The sequence below is a fragment of the Somniosus microcephalus genome, chromosome 12, assembly GCF_052327205.1.
Source record: "Somniosus microcephalus isolate GS21.2 chromosome 12, FLI_Smic_1.0, whole genome shotgun sequence".
In the NCBI taxonomy this organism is placed as follows: Eukaryota; Metazoa; Chordata; class Chondrichthyes; order Squaliformes; family Somniosidae; genus Somniosus; species Somniosus microcephalus.
In genome coordinates this window covers 1,985,492-2,009,242 of record NC_140998.1, presented here as the reverse complement: position 1 = coordinate 2,009,242, position 23,751 = coordinate 1,985,492, and the positions used below count along the sequence as shown (strand labels likewise).

General features: G+C 45.7%; 1 protein-coding gene across 3 annotated transcripts in view; it reads left to right on the top strand.

Annotated features, from left to right (window-relative positions):
• The window catches only part of flvcr2a (FLVCR choline and putative heme transporter 2a), a 238,658-nt gene that overhangs the window by 118,784 nt on the left and 96,123 nt on the right, over window positions 1-23,751 (top strand). For all 3 annotated transcript variants that reach the window (XM_086002524.1, XM_086002523.1, XM_086002525.1), the window contains exon 4: window positions 3,004-3,071. In XM_086002524.1, the coding sequence (XP_085858650.1) occupies window positions 3,004-3,071 (68 nt within the window). The remainder of the gene's footprint in view (window positions 1-3,003; window positions 3,072-23,751) is intronic.

The window sequence follows — 23,751 nt, the reverse complement described above, 5'->3', positions numbered from 1 at the left end:
TCCTCAGGTTTGCTGCTTTTTCTGGACAATTTATATGTCCTCTCCTTGGATCTTATGCTATCCCTAATTTCCTTTGTTAGCCACGGTTGAGTCATCTTTTTTGTTTTATTTTTATGCCAAACGGGGATGAACAAATTCTGTAGTTCATCCATGCGATCTATAAATGTTTGCCATTGCCTATCCACCGTCAACCCTTTAAGTAACGTTCCCCAATCCATCCTAGCCAACTCGTGCCTCATACCATCGTAGTTTCCTTTATTTAAATTCAGGACCCTAGTCTCTGAGTCAACTATTTCACTCTCCATTTTAATGAAGAATTCGATCATATTATGATCGCTCTTCCCCAAGGGGCTTCGCACTACAAGATTGCTAATTAGCCCTTTCTCATTACATAATACCCAGTCTAAGATGGCCTGATCTTTAGTTGGTTCCTCGACATATTTGTCCAGGAAACCATCCCGTATACACTCCAGGAATTCCTCCTCCACAGTATTGTTACTAATTTGGTTAGCCCAATCTATATGTAGCTTAAAGTCACCCATGATAACTGCTTTACCCTTATTGCACACGTCTCCAATTTCCCATTTAATGCCATCCCCAACCTCAGCATTACTGTTTGGGAACTGTATACAACTCCCACTAACGTTTTCTGCCCCATGGAATTTCTCAGCTCTACCCATACAGATTCCCCATCAACAGAGCTAATATCCTTCCTTACAATTGTGTTAATCTCTTTAACCAGCAATGCTACCCCAACTCCTTTTCCTTAAGATTAAAATCGCCCATGATTATTGCAGCACCTTTCTTACAAGCCCCCATTATTCCTTGATTTATACTCTGTCCTATAGTGTAGCTACTGTTAGGTGGCCTATATACTACTCCCACCAGTGACTTCTTTCCCTTTATTATTTCTTATCTCCACCCAAACTGATTCTACATCTTTATCTTCCGAGCGAAGATAATTTCTCACTACTGCAGTGATCTCATCCTTTATTAACAGAGCTACCCCACATCCTTTTCCTTTCTGGCTATCCTTTTGAAATGTCAAATACCCCAGAATATTCAGTTCCCAGCCTTGGTCACTTTGCAGCCACGTCTCTGTAATAGCTATCAGGTCATGCTCATTTATTTCTATTTGTGCCGTCAATTCATCTATCTTGTTACGAATACTGCATGCATTCAGATAAAGAGCCTTTAATTTTGTCTTGTTACCATTTTTCCCTACTCTGACCCTATTTGCTGATGCACTCTTATGCTTGTACACTCTGTCCCTTCCTGTCACACTCTGGTTATCATCACTCCTATCGCTACCCTGCACTATTGCCTTGTCCTTTCTCTTTAGCTTTCTAAGTTTCCCCTCACCTGAACCCTCCTCCCCGCCCCCCCACTATTTAGTTTAAAGCCCTATCTACAGCCCTAGTTATTCGATTCGCCAGGACACTGGTCCCAGCACGGTTCAAGTGAAGCCTGTCCCAACGAAACAGCTCCCTATTTCCCCAGTACTGGTGCCAGTGCCCCATGAATTGAAACCCATTTCTCCTACACCAAACCTTGAGCCACGTATTCAGCTCTCTGATCTTATTGACCCTATGCCAATTTGCTCGTGGCTCAGGTAGTAATCCAGAGATTATTACCTTTGTGGTTCTGCTTTGTAATTTAGCCCCTAGCTGCTCATACTCCCTCAGCAGTACCTCTTTCTTAATCCTACCTATGTTGTTGGTACCTACGTGGGCCACAACAACTGGATCCTTCCCTTCCCACTCCAAGTTCCTTTCCAGCTCAGAGGAGATGTCCTTTACCCTGGAACCGAGCAGGCAACACAGCCTTTGGGACTCATGCTCTTGGCTGCAGAGAACAGTATCTATTCCCCTAACTATACTGTCCCCTACCACTACCACATTCCTGTTTACAACCCCCACTTGAATGGCCCCCCCTTACCACGGTGCTCTGGTCAGTTTACTCATCCTCCCTGCAGTCCCTGCTCTCGTCCACACAGGTTGCAAGAACCTCGTAACTGTTGGACAAGGGCAAGGGCTGAGCCTCCTCCAATGCTACCTCCTGGATCCCCATACCTGCCTCACTCATAGTTACACCCTCCTGTCCCTGACCACGGACCAAATCTGAAGTATTTAACCTAAGGGGTGTGACTGCCTCCTGGAACACAGTGTCCAGGTAACTTTCTCCCTCCCTGATGTATCGCAGTGTCCGAAGCTCGGACTCCAGCTCATCAACTCTGAGCCGAAGTTACACGAGCTGCAGACACTTACTGCAGGTGTGGCTGTTGTGGATCAGACTGGGGTCCACAAGCTCCCACATGTTACAGCTGCAACACCTCACCTGCCCTGCCATCTCTATTGTAATTTATTTAACTAATTAGGTTTTCAAGTTTTGAAATACTCAATTGTCTATTAATAGTTTTTAATCTAGGTAATAACCTTGCTTAATTTATTAAATTTTGTTATATGCTTTCGGTCTTCACTGTAACTTAGCCCACAGTCCTATTTAACCCGAGTTGTTTATATTTTTTATGTATCAAACAGCACCTCTCGCCCCCACCTCACCGAATTCCCTCACTCACCAAATTCCTGAGTTTAGTGCTCTGTAGAATTACTGTGGTAATGTGGGGAACTAATTATTTTACAATTCTTCAAATTGAACTGCCACCTGTAGGAGCAGTTTACTTGAAAGATCTTGGAATGAATGAGCTGAGGGTATAAGATTGGAAGAGGTAGAAGTAAACAATAGGGATCATTGTAATCGTGTAAAGCACTTTAGCTTAAAATAAGAAATAGAGTGGTAGAGCTCTTGTGTATATTTCTGATTCCTCATCAGTGGCTCTCTTGATATGCCAAAAATAGAAGAAATCAGTGTCTTGACATTAAAAACATCCTTGAGCTTGAGCTCCTGCATTAGCAGAAGTTCTGATCAGCCCAAGAAATGTTATAGTTGAGTTAACTTTAACGAAGGATGGAGAAAACCCTTTTTATCTGTTTTTATCCACAGGAATTAACACAGGTTCCTATTATGCAGTTTCGACGCTTCTGAACAAGATGGTGCTGACACATTACCCAGTACGTACCCTGTCCCCTCACGGGCTTTGTTTTACTCAATGTTCGGAGAAATTGTGACTGTCATTGAAGGGTATATTTTAATCTCCCTATATTGTACACTAAGCATCCAGTGCCATCAATCATGTGGACTTAGACTTGTGTCCTGAGGCTCACGGGTCCTACAGCCTGTTCCGTCTTGTCTCACAAGAGGCAGTAGCCTGGTGATCACAGTGTCTCATTTGGATTGGGAAAATGGGAAGAGAAATGACTCTGACCTAAACGTCTATATCTCCCATTGGTTGAGCACAGGGAAGCAATGGCATAGAAGTCAAGACAACTGGCTTAACTTGCACAAAAGCAAAACACTGCAGATGCTGGAAATCTGAAATAAAAACTTGCATACACTTGGCTTAACTTCTAATGCAAAGGACACCACACCCAATACAAGCAGAAATCCTTGGATTGGTGGTGGAGAGAGAAATGAGAAAGATGCAAAAAATGTCTGTAATTCCAGGCCCTGACTGGGTCCTGATGTGCAATGTACTGGTCCATTTAGGCTCACGCTAGTTCAATACTTTTTTTTTCTACCATGCTAACCTGGAGCGGCACGAATCTCAACTGCTGATCGAGAAAAACAGGTTAAATTTTGCTGATTTAAAATTTCTGTTTACTAGCTGTTATACCTTTTTATTAATTTTGTTTAAAAACGTGTTCTTTAAAACTTGTTCCTTAACATGCAAAAGCAACCTTGAATGGGATCAGTTCAGTGGTTGCAGCATTCCGCTGCTTCCCTTCATTCATTAAACCTATTCTTACAAATAATTAGTCTCTCATCCAAATGGGGAAAATCAACTGCACTTTTGTGAATTTGGCATGTCTGGGGCATTGACCCTCTGGTGGTCTTTCACTCCAATTGTGTGTGTACATAAGCTTCAGTTTGGAAACATACCCAGTTCTTTTTCACCACCAGTTGACAGCAGTTCCCCTGTTATCACACCAAGAAACATGCTTAAATTGTTCTTCTGTAGTTTCTTCTTTTGCAAGTCTTCTTGTAAAGTTTCAGCAGAGTTTTAACTTTAGAAACCATTGCCTCCGGAAACTGAGAAGTGTTTGCGGGTTTGCATTGGAGGTTGGTCAGTCAAGGCCTATGTTGCTTCAGTTGATGAGTTTGGTTTCAAGAATTCCATCTGGTTATTAATCCTTCAGGCAATCAACTCCCATGCCTGTGGATAATTCCAGACGTCACCAGTCTTCTAAGACTGTAGTCATTCTGTTACCGAGGAAGTGCAGCTCACTAAAATGACTGAAGAATTTGCAGAAGTTCTGTCAAATATCAGCCGAGCCTCCAATTGGTGACAGTGCCAGTAATAATGATTATAGTTGATGCGATCACAACTTTCCAGCTACAATGCTGAACACCTGCGTACCAAAACAACCAAGCTGTTCCAGTGACAGCAATAAACAAATAAACTGTAACTAAAAAAAATTAAAGAAAACTTAACAACTTAAATTAAAATGTTATTCCCAGTGGTGATGAAGCACTCCAGTCCCTGCAGTGCCCACCGGTCGTGGAAGGCCTCGAGCGTGCCGACGGACACCACGTGCTCCACCTCCAGGGCCACCCGGGCACGAACGTGGCCGCGGAAGAGAGGCAGGCAGTCGGGCCGAACGACCCTCTTGACCGCCCGCTGCCTGGACCAGTTGATGGCCACTTTGGTCAGGCCCAGGAGCAATCCTATGTGGAGATCCCCCGACCTGCCCGCTCCCCTCCACACCGGGTGACCAAAGATCAGGAGCATGGGACTGAAGTGCAGCCAGAAATCGAGGAGCAGCCCCTTCAAATAATGGAAGAGGGGCTGCAACCTCTCACATTCCATATATGCATGGAACACGGACTCCTCCAGGCCACAGAAAAGACAGGGGACCCGGGAGTCCGTGAACCTACTTAAAACCTTATTGCACGGGACAGCTCCATGCAACACCCTCCAGGCCAAGTCCCCAATAGATAAAGGGAAGACTCCCGCGTAGAGAGCCCTCCATTGGGGACCCCCGCCAAGACATGTCCAGACAGCAAACGAGGATGGCAAAATGGAGAGTGTGCAAGAGCAGCCTGTACAGGAAACCCCTCTGCGCAGAATGAGCGGGATCGCCCCACGTGCTTGAGCCTCCTCAATACACCTAGTGGAGTCAGGGCCCAATGCCACTTTCAGCGACTTGATGGCTTTGGCCACGAGCTGGACGTCGGCTCAGGACAAGCGCTGCGCCCGCTCCTCCAGCGCCATCCAACCCGCTTCTCCGCCATCAAGTAGGATCCCGATTCTGGTCACCTTGCCAGACACAGCTCTGCCCTCCGCCAGCCACATGAACCCGCGTTCGTGGAGGTACGGATTCCTGAGCAGCAGTTCCTGAAGGAGAGCCGCCACTCCTGACGGGGGAGAACTCCGTCTGCAGGGACCTTGTTCCAGACCCATAGCAGTCCCTGGTAGAAGACGGGCAGCACCCGCAAGCAGGCACGGGTACCCCCCAGTTTTACAAACAGGAGCTGCGTGTCATAATTGAGGCCGTGCAGCTGGCGGAAGAAATAAGTCACCAGCGCACTCCATCTGGGAGGATCCTCAGCGTATAGGTATCTCTGCAGGGTCTGAAAACGGAAAGTCGCAGCCTGGGTGCGAAGGCACAGCAGCGCCTGACTGCCCTCCCTAAGCGGAAGACTCCAGTGTAACTATGATACAGGCATCCACTCAACGATGTGGAAAAAATTATACAGATGTGTCCTACCCAGAAAATATAAATCTAATCTGGCCAATTACCACCCTATTAGCCTCCTTCCAATCATCAGTAAACTGATGGAAGGATTCATCAATACAAACATCAAGTGGCACCCACTCATCACTAACCTGATCACCATTGCTCAGTTTTGGTTCCGTACATGGTTAGCATACATCTACTACATTACCCCTGTCTACTCTTTCTATTACTAGTTTCCCACTACCGATGTTAGGCCAACTAGTCTATAGTTAATAAGGTTTATCCCTTTCTTCCTTTTTGTTTGATGTTTGAAAGATTGTGCTCAGAGCCTCTGCTATCCCCTCTGACTTACCTCAGCATTCTAGGATACAGCCATCAGGACCCCGGGGTGTTTTCTACTTTGAGTTACACCAATTCTTTCAGTACTCCTTCCTTATCTATAGTTATCCTATCAAATTGCTCAACCTCCTCCCGTTATGCCCTATCATTCCCACTAGGTATTTTAAACTTAACCCAGAGAGTGGTGAGAATGTGGAACTCGCTACCACAAGGATTAGATGCATCGATGCATTTAAGGGGAAGCTAGATAAGCATGTGGGAGACAGGAATCGAGCTTATGCTAATGGGAGTGGGAGGAGGCTCGGCATAGACCAGTTGGACTGAATGGCCTGTTTCTGTGCTGTAAAATTCTATATAACAAAGGTTTTTTAGAACAAGTGGCTTTTGAGGTAGAGGCTGTAACATCATTGAAATGGGAATTGGTTAAGTATTGAGCTTTTGGAAGCTCCCGGTCTCCCCAGTTTGTTCATAGGGTGATGTGAGCTTCTTCCCAAACATTTCAGTTTATGTAAAGTGCCTCTTTCCATTAGGACCATTCCTAGGGGTTGGCTGTGACCTGGCGCTTTTCTCTCTGAGCAAGTTGGGCCGAGAGTGCAGTCAAACTATATATCCTTCAGGATTTGCAGCAAATTAAATGCTCAAAATTAGCCCTGCACCAGGAATTTCCTTGGGGCTTCTCCCGCTTGGCCAACTTAACTTTGGCAGAAGTTCAGCGGAACCCCGTTTACGCCGAGGTTACAGTGGCGGAGCGGGAGAATCCTTGAGGAAATTCCCGGCGCAACTGTTTAATGTAGAAGAAGCTGCACACTTCATGGAAAGATGCAAAAATGATAGACAACACAAACAGGTCTGCTAGGTGGCAATCACTGGAGAAAGAAAGGAGGGAACTTGCGTTTACACAGCACATTTCGCCACCTCAGGGCATCCCAAAGCAATTCAAAGCCAAGGACGTACTTTTGAATTGTAGTAACTGTTGTAGGAAACGTGGCAGCCAGTTTGTGCACAGCAAGGTCCCACAAAAAGCAATGTGATTATGACCAGATCATCTGTTTTGGTGATGTTGGTTGAGGGATAACCCAACTCCTCTTCGAATAGTGTTGTGGGATCTTTTACATCCAACTGAGAGGGTTGAAAGTTGTTCAATTTAATGTCTCATAGAATCATAGAAAGATAAAGATAAGATTGAGTCTGTCTCCACCACCCTTTCAGGCAGTGCATTCCAGATCATAACCACTCGCTGCGTAAAAAAGTTTTTTCTTACGTCGCCTTTGGTTCTTCTTCGCCTTATCTGAGGAAGGATGTTCTTGCCATGGAGGGAGTGCAGCGAAGATTCACCAGGCTGATACCTGGGATGGCAGGAATGACGTATGAGGAGAGATTGGGTCGATTGGGCTTATACTCACTGGAGTTTAGAAGATTGAGAGGGGATCTCATCGAAACCTATAAAATTCTGTCAGGCCTGGACAGACTAGATGCAGGAAGGATGTTCCCGATGGCCGGGGAGTCCAGAACCAGGGGTCATAGTCTAAGGATAAGGGGTAAGCCATTTAGGACTGAAATGAGGAGGAATTTCTTCACCCAGAGAGTGGTGAACCTGTGGAATTCTCTGCCACAGAGGGCGGTGGAGGCCAGTTCATTAAATATATTCAAGAAGGAGTTAGATATATTTCTTAAGGCTAAAGGGATCAAGGGGTATGGGGAGAAAGCAGGGACAGGGTAGTGAATTTGGATGATCAGCCATGATCTCATTGAATGGCGGAGCAGGCTCGAGGGGCCGAATGGCCTACTCCTGCTCCTATCTTCTATGTATGTTTCTATCTATGTTTGTCAATCACCTTAATTCTGTGTCCTCTGGTTCTCAACCCTTCCACCAATGGGAACAGTTTCTCTCTATCTACTCTGTCCAGACCCATCATGATTTTGAGCACCTCTATCAAATCTCCTCTCAATCTTCTCTGCTCCAAGGAGAACAACCCCAGCTCCTCCAGTCTATCAACGTAACTGAAGTCCCTCATCCCTGGAATTATTCTCTCAAATCTTTTCTGCACCTTCTCTAAAACCTTCACATCCTTCCTAAAGTGTGGTGCCGAGAATTGGACACAGTGCTGCAGTTGGTGCCAAACCAGTGTTTTATACAGGTTCATCATAATTTCCTCACTTTTGTTCTCTATGCCTCTGTTCATGAAGCCCAGGATCCCGTAAGCCTTTTTAACTGCTTTCTCAACCTACCCTGCCACCTTCAATGATTTGTGCACACATACACCCAAGTGTCCCCTTTAAGATTGTACCATTTAGTTTATATTTCCTCTCCCCATTCTTTCTACCAAAATGTATCACTTCACACTTTTCTGTGTTAAATTTCATCTGCCACGTGTCCACCCATTTCACCAGCCTGTCTGTCTTCCTGAAGTCTATCACTCTCCACCTCACTGTTCACTTTACTTCTAAGTTTTGTGTCATCTGCAAATTTTGAAATTGTGCCCTGTGCACCCAAGTCCAAGTCATTAATATATATCAAGAAAAACAGTGATCCTAGTACCGGCCCCTGGGGAACACCACTGTGTACCTTCCTCCAGTCCGAAAAACAGCCGTTCGCCACTACTCTGTTTCCTGTCACTTAGCCAATTCTGTATCCATGCTGCCACTGTCCCTTTTATTCCATGGGCTTCCACTTTGCTGGCAAGCCTATTATATGGTACTTTATCAAAAGCCTTTTGGACATCTATGTACACCACATCAACCGCATTGCCCTCATCAACCCTCTCTGTTATCTTATCAAAAAATTCAATCAAGTTAGTTAAACACAATTTGCCTTTAACAAATCTGTGCTGGCTTTCCTTAATTAATCCACACCTGTCCAAGTGACTGCTAATTTTGTCCCTGATTATTGTTTCTAAAAGCTTCCCCACTACCGAGGTTAAACTGACTGGCCTGTAGTTCCTGGGTTTATCTTTACACCCTTTTCTGAACAATGGTGTAACATTTGCAATTCTCCATTCCTCTGGCACCACCCCCGTATCGATGGAGGATAGGAATATTATGGCCAGTACCTCCGCGATTTCCGCCCTCAATTCCCTCAGCATCCTCGGATGCATCCCATCCACTCCTGGTGACTTATCTACTTTAAGTAGAGCTAGCCTTGCTAATACCTCTTTATCAATTTCTATCCTATCAAGTGTCTCCACAACCTCCTCCTTCACTGTCTATGGCAGCATCCTCTTCCTTGGTGAAGACAGAGGCAAAGTACTCATTTAGTACCTCAGCCATACCCTCTGCCTCCATGCGTAGGCCTTTTTGGTCCCACCCCTCCTCTTACTACCATTTTACTATTTATATGCCTATACAAGACTTTTGGATTATCTTTATGTTGGCTGCCATTCTATCCTCGTACCTTCTCTTTGCCCCTTTTATTTTCTTTTTCACTTCTCACAGAATCACAGAAACCCCACAGTGCAGATAGAGGCCATTTCAGCCCATCGAGCCTGCACCGACACATATCCCACCCGATCCCCGTAACCCCTACACCAACACATATCCCACCCTATCCCCGTAACCCCATGTATTTAATCCCCCTAACACTAAGGGTCAATTTATCATAGCCAATCAACCTAACCCGCACATCTTTGGACTGTGACCTTTCTATATTTAGCCTGATTCTCAGATGTATTCTCGACCCGACATCTGTCATACGCACTCTTTTTCTGCTTCATCATATTCTCTATCTGTTTCGTCATCCAGGGAGCTCTGGCTTTAGTTGCCCTGCCTTTCCCCCTCGTGGGAATGTACCTCGACTGTACCTGAACTATTTCCTCTTTAAAGGCAGTCCATTGTTCCATTACAGTTTTGCCTGCCAATCTTTGGTTCCAGTTTACCCGGGCCAGATCCGTTCTCATCCCACTGAAATTGGCCTCCCCCCAGTTAAACATTTTTACTCTAGATTGCTCTCTCATCCGAAAGACGGCACCTCCAACAGTGCGGCCTAGATTATGGCCTCCAGTCTTGTATCCACAAAGTGCTACTACTGAGCCAACATCCTACAATACGCCACACAGGAGGACATTGAGCAGGTGGCTCGATAACCCTCAATCCCACTTCTCAACCGATACCGCTTCAGCTCATTTTTAAGGGTGATCCCAGGTCAATTATCTTCTGTAAGTAAGAAAAGACCTCACTTATTTGTACCTTATCTGTATCTTTCATTATTGTAGAGCCCCAGAGCATGCCTTCACTCAGTGAAAGTGTGTGCTTATAACTAGAAACATTAATTAATGTGCAAAAAAATGGTGAAGAATAATTTTCTTGATGTGCTGAGAACAAAATTAACTGCTGTCAATATTCGGAGAAAGGAACCTAAGGTGCATTTTTGGACTGAGGGGAGAAATGAAGAGCCACCTGCTCAATGTCCTGTGTGGAGTGTTGTTTGATGTTGGAGGTTATCCGCTGTTTAGATCCGTGGTTTTCCAGCTTTCCTGTGGGGGGTATGCTGCAAATATTGACACACTCCTGCGGACTTCCTGCCATAACATTTCTGAAAGCGGGTGTGAGCAATCCAGAGGTGAAGTGCACTATCACTGCAGAAAATGTATTTTATTTTGGGAATTGCAACGATCTGTGGCAAAAGACACAGGAAAAAAATCTACCTGTCACTACTGCTGTCAATAACTACTGTACTGACACAAAGAGTGAAAGCAGACCCCACGATACACTGCCGCTGAGCTGATGGCTTCTAGCTCCTTGCAGTTATCTACTGCCATTGAGTCGTCAAATATGAAATATTGTTCCATCAGAATTACAGAAATTCAGATTTCGTGTGGTGAACTTGTAGGCACCCTGGGAACCCAATTTGAAAGTCACTGATTTAATTGATTGTCTATTCACGTGTTGAAAAGTAGTATAGGCAACATATAAGAACATAAGAAATAGGAGCAGGAGTAGGCCATTTGGCCCCTCAAGCCTGCTCTGCCATTTATTGAGATCATGGCTGATCTGATATAAGAACATAAGAAATAGGAGTAGGACATAAGTAATATGTTGAACATAAGAAAAATTGGGGATGAGAATAGGCTGTTTAACCCCTCAAAACTCATCCCTCTAGTATTCTAATTCTCCTATTACAACATCCAACTGTTTTTGCCTTGTTATCCTGCCTCACAGATTATTCCAAACCTTTCTCTCTCTTCTGAGTAAGGAACTTCTTCCTGATATCCATTCCACATTTATTGTTCACTAATTTCCACTTGTGACATCTAATCCTACTAATCTGGTTTATTTTATATCTATTTAATATCATATACTTTTGCGAGGTTTTAATTCCTGTGAAAATCGAATCAAGACCTCCTCATAGTCTGATGTTCTTCCTCGTTCAGCCTCTCCACACACTACTGGAATGAGCCCGGCCTGAAACTCATTCTGGGGAAACTGCATAGTGGGTGATGCTGCGACTGCTCCCAAATGGGTGGCGCCATGGTTCCCACATTCCTGCACCACATAGCAGCCGTGGACACCTGTTGGAGTAGTTCATTGGTTCTGTGACTACTGTCATCTTCGCGCTGGTTGTTTTTGGTCTGAGTTTTTTTCAACAGCAAAATTCATCAACGCCTTTCTATTTTCATTTAATTGAAGAACCCCTCTTCACCCCAAAATCATCACCTTCATTATTTTTTCTCCATTTTTTGGTTATCCAGATAACTTCACGTACACTGATTGGCAAATACTTATTTCAATTAACGCTGACCCACACCATTACAATGTTAGATTCCATGTTCTCCAAAGCATACAAACAGCGCACAAAATGCAATAGGCCTTTTCCCATTGTAGATGAGCAAGGTGGATGTTTTCTCCCCCTATGTCAAAGCACGACCCTGGGCTCAGTCAGGTTTGCTTTGACTTCTCGACTTACATAGAATCATAGAATGGTTACAGCACAGAAGGAGGCCATTTGGCTCGACGAGCCTGTGCTGGCTCTCTGCAAGAGCACTTCAGCTAGTCCCACTCCCCGCCCTTTCCCCGTAGCCCTGCAATACATCAATCTTGATTGGTTAAGTCACGATTCATTTGATACAATAGGAAATTTATAAGCAGAATTGTGAGAGGCAAAAGAAATCCAGCAACTCCAGTAGGCGTCACTGATGTCTGGTTAGTACCAGGGACAGTCAGACCCCCGCCAGGGACAGTCAGACCCCCGCCAGGGACAGTCAGACCCCCGGTTTATTCCTGAAACTTATCGAAAGCGGGGTAGGAGGGAAAATTAAATCAATGTATACAAACAATAAATGTGCAGTTAAAATTGGAGACAAACAAACAAAATACTTCCCACAGGGGCGGGGGGTGACGCAGGGCTCGCCAATCTCACCGACACTCTTTAATATTTACATTAATGGATTGGCAAAACTACTTGAACAATCTACAGCACCTGGCCTCACCCTATATGAATCCAAGGTTAAATTCCTCCTCTATGCAGACGACCTGGTTCTGCTGTCACCAACTAAGGAGGGTCTACAGCAGAACCTGGACCTGCTGGAGTCGTACTGCCAGACTTGGGCCCTGACAATAAATCCCCAAAAAACCAAAGTCCTTGTGTTCCAGCAAAGATCCAAACATCAGGGACCCAAAATAAATTTCACAGTAGGAACAACCAAAATTGAACAAACCACTCACTACACATACTTGGGCTTAAAAATCAGTTCTACGGGAAACTTCAAACTGGCTGTGAATGAACTGAAAGAGAAAGCAAGAAGGGCTTTCTATGCCATCAAAAAATCAATCCAAATAGAAATCCCAATTAGCATTTGGCTCAAAATTTTCAAATCAGTAATTGAACCAATTGCACTCTATGGCAGTGAGGTATGGGGACCGCTAACACAACAAGAATTTGCAAAATGGGACAAACACCCAATTGAGATCCTACATGCAGAATTCTGTAAAAGTATCCTCCGGACTCAAAGGAAAACAGTAAACAATGCATGCAGGGCGGAACTAGGCCAATATCCATTAATAATCACTATCCAAAAAAGAGCCACCAAATTTTGGAATCACCTACAAATGAGCAACCCCCAATGCTATCACTATGACGCCCTGAAATGCCAAGAGCTGACCATAAAGAAAAATACCCTCAGTCAACTAGTCCTGGGACTCAGTGAAGTAACTACTAACAACACTAACAATAACCAGTCCCAGGACAGTGACAGGGTAACACAAAGAATTCGACCCAACACAATCGTCGCTAAGCAAAAGGAAAAATATCTGACATATTGGGCAGAAACAACAAAAACCCAAAGCAAACTCAATTGCTACTTGGCCCTAAACAGACAATACAACATAGCTGATTACCTGACCATGGTAAAGGATAACAAACTGAGAAGAACCTTGACAAGGTACAGACTTAGCGAACATAGCCTAGCAATCGAAAAAGGCAGACACAGGCAAACCAGGCTGCCAAGAGAAGACATGATATGCTCTCACTGCAGTCTGGGAGTAGTTGAGACAGAGATGCACTTCCTCACAGCCTGTGGAAAATATCAGGACATCAGGGAGAATTTCTACCAAAAATTCTCCCAAATATGCCGCATTGAGGCGCTGGAGCTGCGGGTGGATGGGTTGTTGAGCATTCACGATGCTGAGAGGGTCGTGGATAGCACGTTTAGTGAGTTGGTCACACCGCAGGGAAGGGCTGCACAGGAAGACAGGAAATGGGTGACCACCAGGCGGAGCAATAGAAGCAGGCAGGTAGTGCAGGAGACCCCTGTGACCATTCCCCTCTCAAACAAGTATACCGCTTTGGATACTGTTGAGGGGGATGACTCACCAGGGGAAGGCAGCAGCAGCCAACTTCCTGGCACTGGGGGTGCTCCTGCTGCCCAGGAAGGGGGGAAAAAGAGTGGGAGAGCAATAGTGGTAGGGGATTCTATAGTAAGGGGAACAGATAGGCGTTTCTGTGGCCGTAGACGTGAATCCAGGATGGTTTGTTGCCTCCCTGGTGCCAGGGTCAAGGATATCACTGAGCGGCTGCAGGGCATTCTGGAGGGGGAGGGTGAACAGCCAGAGGTCGTGGTCCACATTGGTACCAACGACATAGGTAAAAAGAGGGATGAGGTCCTGCAGCAAGAATTTAGGGAGCTAGGTGAAGGATTAAAGAGCAGGACCTCAAAGGTTGTAATCTCTGGATTACTCCCGGTGCCACGTGCTAGTGAGTATAGGAATAGGAAGATAGAACAGATGAATGCGTGGCTAAAGGGATGGTGCAGGAGGGAGGGCTTTAGTTTCCTGGATCACTGGGTCTGCTTCTGGGAAAGGTGGGACTTGTACAAGTCGGACGGTTTACACCTGAACCAGAGGGGAACCAATATCCTTGGGAGGTTTGCTAGCACTGCTGGGGGGGGTTTAAACTAACTTGGCAGGGGGATGGGGTACAGAGTGGAGCTATAGTAGGGGGTGATTTACAGCCAAATACAGAGGAAAAAACAAGTCAGCTGGGAAGGCAGAGCAAATATGTGAAGGCAAAAGGGAATATGGCAGGGCTGGAAGGCATTTATTTTAATGCAAGGAGTCTTGCAAATAAGGTGGATGAACTGAAGTTGTTGAACACATGGGAGTACGATATTGTTGCCATCACGGAGACATGGTTGAGGGAGGGTCAGGACTGGCAGCTCAATATTCCGGGGTATAGAATCTTCAGGCGAGACAGAGGGGGGTGTAAAAGGGGAGGGGGTGTTGCAATATTAATTAAGGAGTCAATTACTGCTGTAAGGAGGGATGATATATTAGCGGGTTCCTCTAATGAGGCCTTATGGGTAGAACTTAAAAACAAAAAGGGGGCAAGCACTTTGCTGGGAGTGTACTATAGGCCCCCAAACAGTCAGGGGGAGATAGAGGAACAGATATGTAGGCAAATCTCAGAGAAGTGTGAAAATAATAGGGTAATAATAGTGGGGGATTTCAACTTCCCCAATATAAATTGGGATAGTCAGAGTGTGAAAGGCTTAGAGGGTGCAGAATTCTTAAAGTGCATCCAGGAGAGCTTTTTGAGCCAACATGTAGAAAGTCCTACAAGAGAGGGGGCGGTACTGGGCCTAATTCTGGGGAATGTAGCCGGGCAAGTGGTGGAAGTATCAGTAGGAGAGCATTTTGGCGACGGTGACCATAATTCGGTGAAATTTAAGGTGGTCATGGAAAAAGACAAAGACGGCCCGGAAATAAGGGTTCTAAATTGGGGGAAGGCCGATTTTAATATGATAAGGCAGGATCTGGCCAAAGTGGACTGGGAGCAGCTACTTATAGGAAAATCCACATCAAAACAGTGGGAGACTTTCAGAAGGGAAATAGAGAGAGTACAGCGCCAACATGTTCCTGTAAAGGTCAAGGGTGGGACCAACAAGCAAAGGGAACCTTGGATGACAAGGGATATACAAAAATGCATTAGAAATAAAAGGGGGGCTTTTGGCAGTTACAAAAGACTAAAGACGGAAGAAGCCCTAGAGGAGTATAAAAAGTGCAGGGGCATACTTAAAAAAGAAATTAGGAGGGCGAGGAGGGGCCATGAAATAACACTGGCGAGCAAAATAAAGGAAAATCCTAAGATGTTTTATAAGTATATTAAGGGCAAGAGGATAACCAGGGAAAGGGTAGGGCCCATTAGGGACCAAAGTGGCAATCTGTGTGTAGAACCAGATGATGTAGGCGGGGTTTTAAATGAATTTTTTGCATCTGTGTTCACTATGGAGAAAGACGATGCAGACATAGAAATCGGGCAAGGGGATTGTGACATACTTGAACATATTAGCATCGAGAGGGAGGAGGTGCTAGCGGTTTTAGCAGGCCAAAAAGTGGATAAATCCCCAGGCCCGGACGAGATGTATCCCAGGCTGCTGTGGGAGGCAAAGGAGGAGATTGCAGGGGCTCTGACACAAATTTTCAGAACCTCTCTGGCCACAGGGGATGTACCAGAGGACTAGAGAACAGCTAATGTGGTACCATTATACAAGAAGGGTAGCAGGGATAAACCAGGGAATTACAGGCCAGTGAGCCTAACATCTGTGGTAGGGAAATTATTGGAAAAAATTCTGAGGGACAAAATTAGTCTCCACTTGGAGAGGCAAGGATTAATCGGGGATAGTCAGCATGGCTTTGTCAAGGGTAAATCATGTCTGACAAATCTGATTGAATTTTTCGAGGGGGTGACTAGGGAGGTGGATGAGGGAAATGCTGTGGATGTGGTTTACATGGACTTCAGTAAAGCTTTTGACAAAGTCCCGCATAGGAGACTGGTCAAGAAGGTAAGAGCCCATGGGATCCAGGGTGCCTTGGCGCGTTGGATCCTAAACTGGCTGAGTGGCAGGAGGCAGAGGGTGATGGTCGAAGGTTGCTTTTGTGACTGGAAGCCTGTGTCCAGTGGGGTACCTCAGGGATCGGTGCTGGGTCCCTTGTTGTTTGTGATCTACATAAATGATTTGGATGAGAATGTAAAAGGGATGATCAGTAAGTTTGCAGATGACACGAAAATTGGTGGGGTGGTAAATTGCAAGGGGGAAAGCCTCAGGCTACAGGACGATATAGACGGGTTGGTCAGATGGGCGGAAAAGTGGCAAATGGAATTTAACCCTGAAAAGTGCGAGGTGATGCATTTTGGACGGACAAATAAGGCAAGGGAATACACAATGAGTGGTTGGACCCTAGGAAGTACAGAGGGTCAGAGGGACCTCGGTGTACATGCACATAGATCTCTGAAGGCAGCGGAACAAGTAGATAAGGTGGTTAAAAAGGCATATGGGATACTTGCCTTCATTAGCCGAGGCATAGAATATAAGAGCAGGGAGGTTATGATGGAGCTGTACAAAACGCTGGTGAGGCCACAGCTGGAGTACTGTGTGCAGTTCTGGTCGCCTCACTATAGGAAGGATGTGATTGCCTTGGAGAGGGTGCAGAGAAGATTCACCAGGATGTTACCTGGGATGGAGCGCCTCAGCTATGAAGAAAGACTAAACAGGCTGGGGTTGTTTTCCTTGGAGCAAAGAAGGCTGAGGGGGGACCTGATTGAGGTGTACAAAATGATGAGGGGCATAGATAGGGTAGACAAAGAGGAACTTTTCCCCTTAGTAGGGGGGTCAATAACAAGGGGGCATAGATTCAGGGTAAGGGGCAGGAGATTTAGAGGGGATTTGAGGAGGAACTTTTTCACCCAGAGGGTGGTTGGAATGTGGAACTCAATGCCTAAAAGGGTGGTAGAGGCAGGAACCCTCACAACATTCAAGAAGCATTTGGATGAGCACTTGAAATGCCATTGCATACAAGGCTATGGACCAAATGCTGGAAAATGGGATTAGACTGGACAGGGATGGATGGGCGGCGCAGACACGATGGGCTGAAGGGCCTCTTTCTGTGCTGTAAAACTCTATGACTCTATGACTATGACTCTATGCCCTGAATTCAGAAATCTGAATGACAACCGAAAACTCCCTTTCCTACTGGGGGAGGAGAGAAGCTGTGTAACACTGGCGGCACACTATGTTACAGCTTGCCATGAACAGAGGGACAACCAGTAAACTAAGACAAGAATATATACAAACAAGGCGAATGTATATTTATAAACTGTATGAATAGAACCGCGTTTATGTGTTCAACCATAAATGTATTTTGATGCTTTGGCAACATAAGATGTACCTTATCATGCCAATAAAGCGATTTGAATTGTGAATTGTGACAGTCAGACCCCCGCCAGGGACAGTCAGACCCCCGCCAGGGACAGTCAGACCCCCGCCAGGTGGACTGGGAAAATAGATTAAAGGGTAAGATGGTACATGATCAGTGGTGTACATTTAAGGAGTTATTTTACAACTTCCAAAAAAAATATATTCCACTGAGGAAGAAAGGGTGTAAAAGAAAAGATAGCCATCCGTGGCTAAGTAAAGTAATTAAGGATAGTATCCGACTAAAAACAAGGGCATATAAGGTAGCCAAATCTAGTGGGAGGATGGAAGATTGGGAAGTCTTTTAAAGACAGCAAAAAATAACTCAAAGATTGATTAAGAAAGGGAAGATAGATTATGAAAGTAAATTAGCCAAAAATATAAAAACAGACAATAAAAGTTTCTATAGTTATATAAAAAGAAAAAGGGTGGCTAAAGTAAATGTTGGTCCCTTAGAGGATGAGACCGGGAAATTAATGGTGGGAAACATGGAGATGGCAAAAACACTGAACAATTATTTTGTATCAGTCTTTACAGTAGAGGACACTAAGAATATCCCAACACTGGACAAACAGGGGGCTCTAGGGGGGGAGGAACTAAATACGATTAAAATCACTAAGGAAGTGGTACTTGGTAAAATAATGGGACTCAAGGCGGATAAATCCCCTGGACCTGATGGCTTGCATCCTAGGGTCTTGAGGGAAGTGGCGGTAGGGATTGTGGATGCATTGGTAATAATTTTCCAAAACTCACTTGACTCAGCAAAGGTCCCGGCAGATTGGAAAACTGCTAATGTAACACCTTATTTAAAAAGGGTAGTAGGCAGAAGGCTGGAAACTACAGACCTGTTAGCCTAACATCTGTGGTTGGTAAAATGTTGGAGTCCATTATTAAGGAGACAGTAACGGGACATTTGGATAAACATAATTTAATAGGACAAACTCAGCATGGTTTCATGAAGGGGAAGTCATGTTTGACAAATTTGCTTGAGTTTTTTGAGGAAGTAACATACAGGGTGGATAAAGGGGAACCAGTGGATGTAGTGTATTTAGACTTCCAAAAGGCATTTGACAAGGTGCCACACAAAAGATTATTGCTCAAGATAAAAAATCACGGAATTGGGGGTAATATTCTGGCGTGGGTGGAGGATTGGCTCTCTAACAGAAAGCAGAGAGTTGGGATAAATGGTTCGTTCTCAGACTGGCAACCAGTAACTAGTGGTGTTCCGCAGGGGTCAGTGCTGGGTCCCCAACTCTTTACAATCTATATTAACGATTTGGAGGAGGGGACCGAGTGTAACATATCAAAGTTTGCAGATGATACAAAGATGGGACGGAAAGTAGTGAGTGAGGAGGACATAAAAAACCTGCAAAGGGACATAGACAGGCTAAGTAAGTGGGCAGAGATTTGGCAGATGGAATACAATACTGGAAAGTGTGAGGTTATGCACTTTGGCAGGAAAAATCATAGAGCAAGTTATTATCTTAATGGCAAGAAACTGGAAAGCACTAGTACAAAGGGATCTGGGGGTCCTGGTGCACGAAACTCAAAAAGTTAGTATGCAGGTGCAGCAAGTGATTAAGAAGGCCAATGGAATGTTGGCTTTTATTGCTAGGGGGATGGAATATAAAAACAGGGAGGTATTGCTGCAGTTGTGCAAGGTATTGGTGAGGCCACACCTGGAATACTGCGTACAGTTTTGGTGTCTATACTTAAGAAAAGACATACTTGCTCTCGAGTCAGTACAAAGAAGGTTCACTCGGTTAATCCCGGGGATGAGGGAGTGGTCATATGAGGAGAGGTTGAGCAGATTGGGACTCTACTCATTGGAGTTCAGAAGAATGAGAGGCGATCTTATTGAAACATATAAGATTGTGAAGGGGCTTGATCGGGTGGATGCGGTGAGGATGTTCCCAATGATGGGTGAAACTAGAACTAGGGGGCATAATCTTAAAATAAGGGGCTGCTCATTCAAAACTGAGATGAGGAGAAACTTCTTCACTCAGAGGGTGGTAGGTTTGTGGAATTTGCTGCCCCAGAAAGCTGTGGAAGCTACATCATTAAATAAATTTAAAACAGAAAGGGAATTAAGGGTTACGGGGAGCGGGCAGGAAATTGGACATGGGTCTAGGTTCGGAATGGTCATGGCCCTGTGGGTAGTGGAGTGGGCCCAGGGGCCGAGTAGCCTTGTTCTGCACCTACTGTGTTCTAATTCTGTGTTAGATTTCAGGAGATGGTTTTATTCCTGTTCCTGGCTTGGGTGGAGATCGCCTTTACAGAAGGTAAGTACTGTAGAAAATATAGGGACAGAGTGATCTCCTGGAAGAATTTCGATCGCCTAGATGGGTCGGAGAGGAATTTCCCAGATTTTTTTCTCCCAAATTGGCCATTGGGTCTTTATCTGGTTTTTCGCCTCTCCCGGGAGATCACATGGGTTCGGGTGGATGCAGAGTGATAGAAGATTTGAGGTTAGGATCAGATCAGCCATGATCTTATTGAATGGTGGAGCAGGCTCGAGGGGCCGATTGGCCTACTCCTGCTCCTATTTCTTATGTTCTTATGTACAGTCAGATCCCCGCCAGGTACAGTCAGACCCCCGCCAGGTACAGTCGGAGCCTCCCCAGGTTCAGTCAGAGCCTCCCCAGGTTCAGTCAGAGCCTCCCCAGGTTCAGTCAGAGCCTCCCCAGGTTCAGTCAGAGCCTCCCCAGGTTCAGTCAGAGCCTCCCCAGGTTCAGTCAGAGCCTCCCCAGGTACAGTCAGAGCCTCCCCAGGTACAGTCAGACCCCCGCCAGGTACAGTCAGACCCTCGCCAGGTACAGTCAGACCCTCACCAGGGACAGTCAGACCCCTGCCAGGTACAGTCAGAGCCTCACCAGGGACAGTCAGACCCCTGCCAGGTACAGTCAGAGCCTCACCAGGTACAGTCAGACCCCCGCCAGGTGCAGTCAGAGCCTCACCAGGTACAGTCAGAGCCTCACCAGGTACAGTCAGAGCCTCACCAGGTACAGTCAGAGCCTCACCAGGGACAGTCAGAGCCTCACCAGGGACAGTCAGAGCCATCTGCTTGGTAGACAGGGCAAATATATAAGGGCAAGGCTGGATGGCATCTATTTTAATGCAAGGAGTCTTGCAAATAAGGTGGATGAACTGAAGGTGTTGATAAACACATGGGAGTATGATATTGTTGCTGCCACGGAGACATGGTTGAGGGAGGGGCAAGACTGGCAGCTCAATATTCCGGGGTACAGAATCTTCAGGCGAGACAGAGGGGGAGGTATAAGAGGAGGGGGTGTCGCAATATTAATTAAGGAGTCAATTACTGCAGTAAGGAGGGATGATATATTAGCAGGGTCCTCTAATGAGGCCATATGGGTGGAGCTTAAAAACAAAAAGGGGGCAAGCACTTTGCTGGGAGTGTACTATAGGCCTCCAAATAGTCAGGGGGAGATAGAGGAACAGATATGTAGGCAAATCTCAGAGAATGTCCAAAGATGTGCGGGTTAGGTTGATTGGCTATGATAAATTGACCCTTAGTGTTAGGGGGATTAAATACGTGGGGTTACGGGGATAGGGTGGGATATGTGTTGGTGTTGGTGTAGGGGTTACGGGGATCGGGTGGGATATGTGTCGGTGCAGGCTCGATGGGCCGAAATGGCCTCTATCTGCACTGTGGGGTTTCTGTGATTCTGTGAAATGTGCAAATAATAGGGTAATAATAATGGGGGATTTCAACTTCCCCAATATTAACTGGGATAGTCAGAGTGTGAAAGGCTCAGAGGGTGTAGAATTCTTAAAGTGCATCCAGGAGAGCTTTTTGAGCCAGCATGTAGAAAGTCCTACAAGAGAGGGGGCGGTACTGGACCTAATTCTAGGGAATGTGGCTGGCCAAGTGGAAAAAGTGCTAGTAGGTGAGCACTTTGGTGATAGTGACCATAATATGGTAAGATTTAAGGTGGTCATGGAAAAGGACAGGGATGGGCCGGAAATAAAGGTTCTAAATTGGGGGAAGGCCGATTTTAATAGGATAAGGCAGGATCTGGCCAAAATGGACTGGGATCAGCTACTTGTAGGAAAATCCGCATCGGAGCAATGGGAGGCTTTCAGAAGGGAGATTGAGATCATACAATGGCAACATGTTCCCGTAAAGGTCAAGAGTGGTTCCAAAAACCACAGGGAACTGTGGATGTCAGGGGATATACGAGAATGGATTAGGAAAAAAAGGAGGGCTTTTGGTAGATACAAAAGGCTAAAGACGGAGGAAGCCCTAGAGGAGTACAAAAAGTGCAGGGGGATACTTAAAAAAGAAATTAGGAGATCAAGGAGGGGCCATGAAATAACACTGGCGAGCAAAATAAAGGAAAATCCGAAGATGTTTTATAAGTATATTAAGGGTAAGAGGATAACTAGGGAAAAAATAGGGCCCATTAGGGACAAAAGTGGCAATCTGTGTGTGGAGCCGGAAGATGTAGGAGGGGTTCTAAATGAATTTTTTGCATCTGTTTTCACTATGGAGAAGGACGATGTAGACATAGAAATAGGGCAGGGGGACTATGATATGCTCGAACATATTAACATCGAGAGGGAGGAGGTATTGGCGGTTTTAGCTGGCCTAAAAATGGATAAATCCCCAGGCCCGGATGAAATGTATCCCAGGCTGCTGTGTGAGGCAAAGGAGGAGATTGCGGGGGCTCTAACACATATATTCAGGACCTCTCTGGCCACAGGGGATGTGCCAGAGGACTGGAGAACCGCTAATGTAGTACCATTATTCAAGAAGGGTAGTAGGGAAAAACCGGGGAACTACAGGCCAGTGAGCCTAACATCAGTGGTAGGAAAATTATTGGAAAAAATCCTGAGGGACAAAATTTGTCTCCACTTGGAGAGGCAAGGATTAATCAGGGATAGTCAACATGGCTTTGTCAAGGGAAGATCATGTCTGACTAATTTGATTGAATTTTTTGAGGGGGTGGCTAGGTGTGTGGATGAGGGTAACGCAGTGGATGTGGTATACATGGATTTCAGTAAGGCCTTCGATAAAGTCCCGCACAGGAGACTGGTCAAGAAGGTAAGAGCCCATGGAATCCAGGGTGCCTTGGCACATTGGATACAAAACTGGCTTAGTGGCAGAAGGCAGAGGGTGATGGTCGAAGGTTGTTTTTGTGACTGGAAGCCTGTGGCCAGTGGGGTACCACAGGGATCGGTGCTGGGTCCCTTGCTGTTTGTGGTCTACATTAATGACTTGGATATGAATGTAAAGGGTATGATCAGTAAGTTCGCGGATGATACAAAAATTGGTAGGGTGGTAAATAGCGAGGAGGGTAGCCTCAGTCTGCAGGACGATATAGATGGGTTGGTCAGATGGGCGGAACAGTGGCAAATGGAATTTAACCCGGAAAAGTGCGAGGTGATGCACTTTGGGGGGACTAACAAGGCAAGGGAATACACAATGAATGGAAAGACCCTAGGCAAGACGGAGGTGCAGAGGGATCTGGGTGTGCAAGTACACAGATCCCTGAAGGCGGCGGAACAGGTGGATAAGGTGGTAAAAAAGGCATATGGGATACTTGCCTTCATTAGCCGAGGCATTGAATATAAGAGCAAGGAGGTTATGATGGAGCTGTATAAAACACTGGTTAGGCCACAGCTGGAATACTGTGTGCAGTTCTGGTCGCCACACTACAGGAAGGATGTGATCGCGTTAGAGAGGGTGCAGAGGAGGTTCACCAGGATGTTACCATGGCTGGAGCGCTTCAGCTATGAAGAGAGACTGGGCAGATTGGGTTTGTTTTCCTTGGAGCAGAGGAGGCTGAGGGGGGACATGATTGAGGTGTACAAAATTATGAGGGGCATAGATAGGATGGATGCTGAGGAGCTTTTTCCCTTAGTAGAGGGGTCAATAACTAGGGGGCATAGATTCAAGGTAAAGGGCGGGA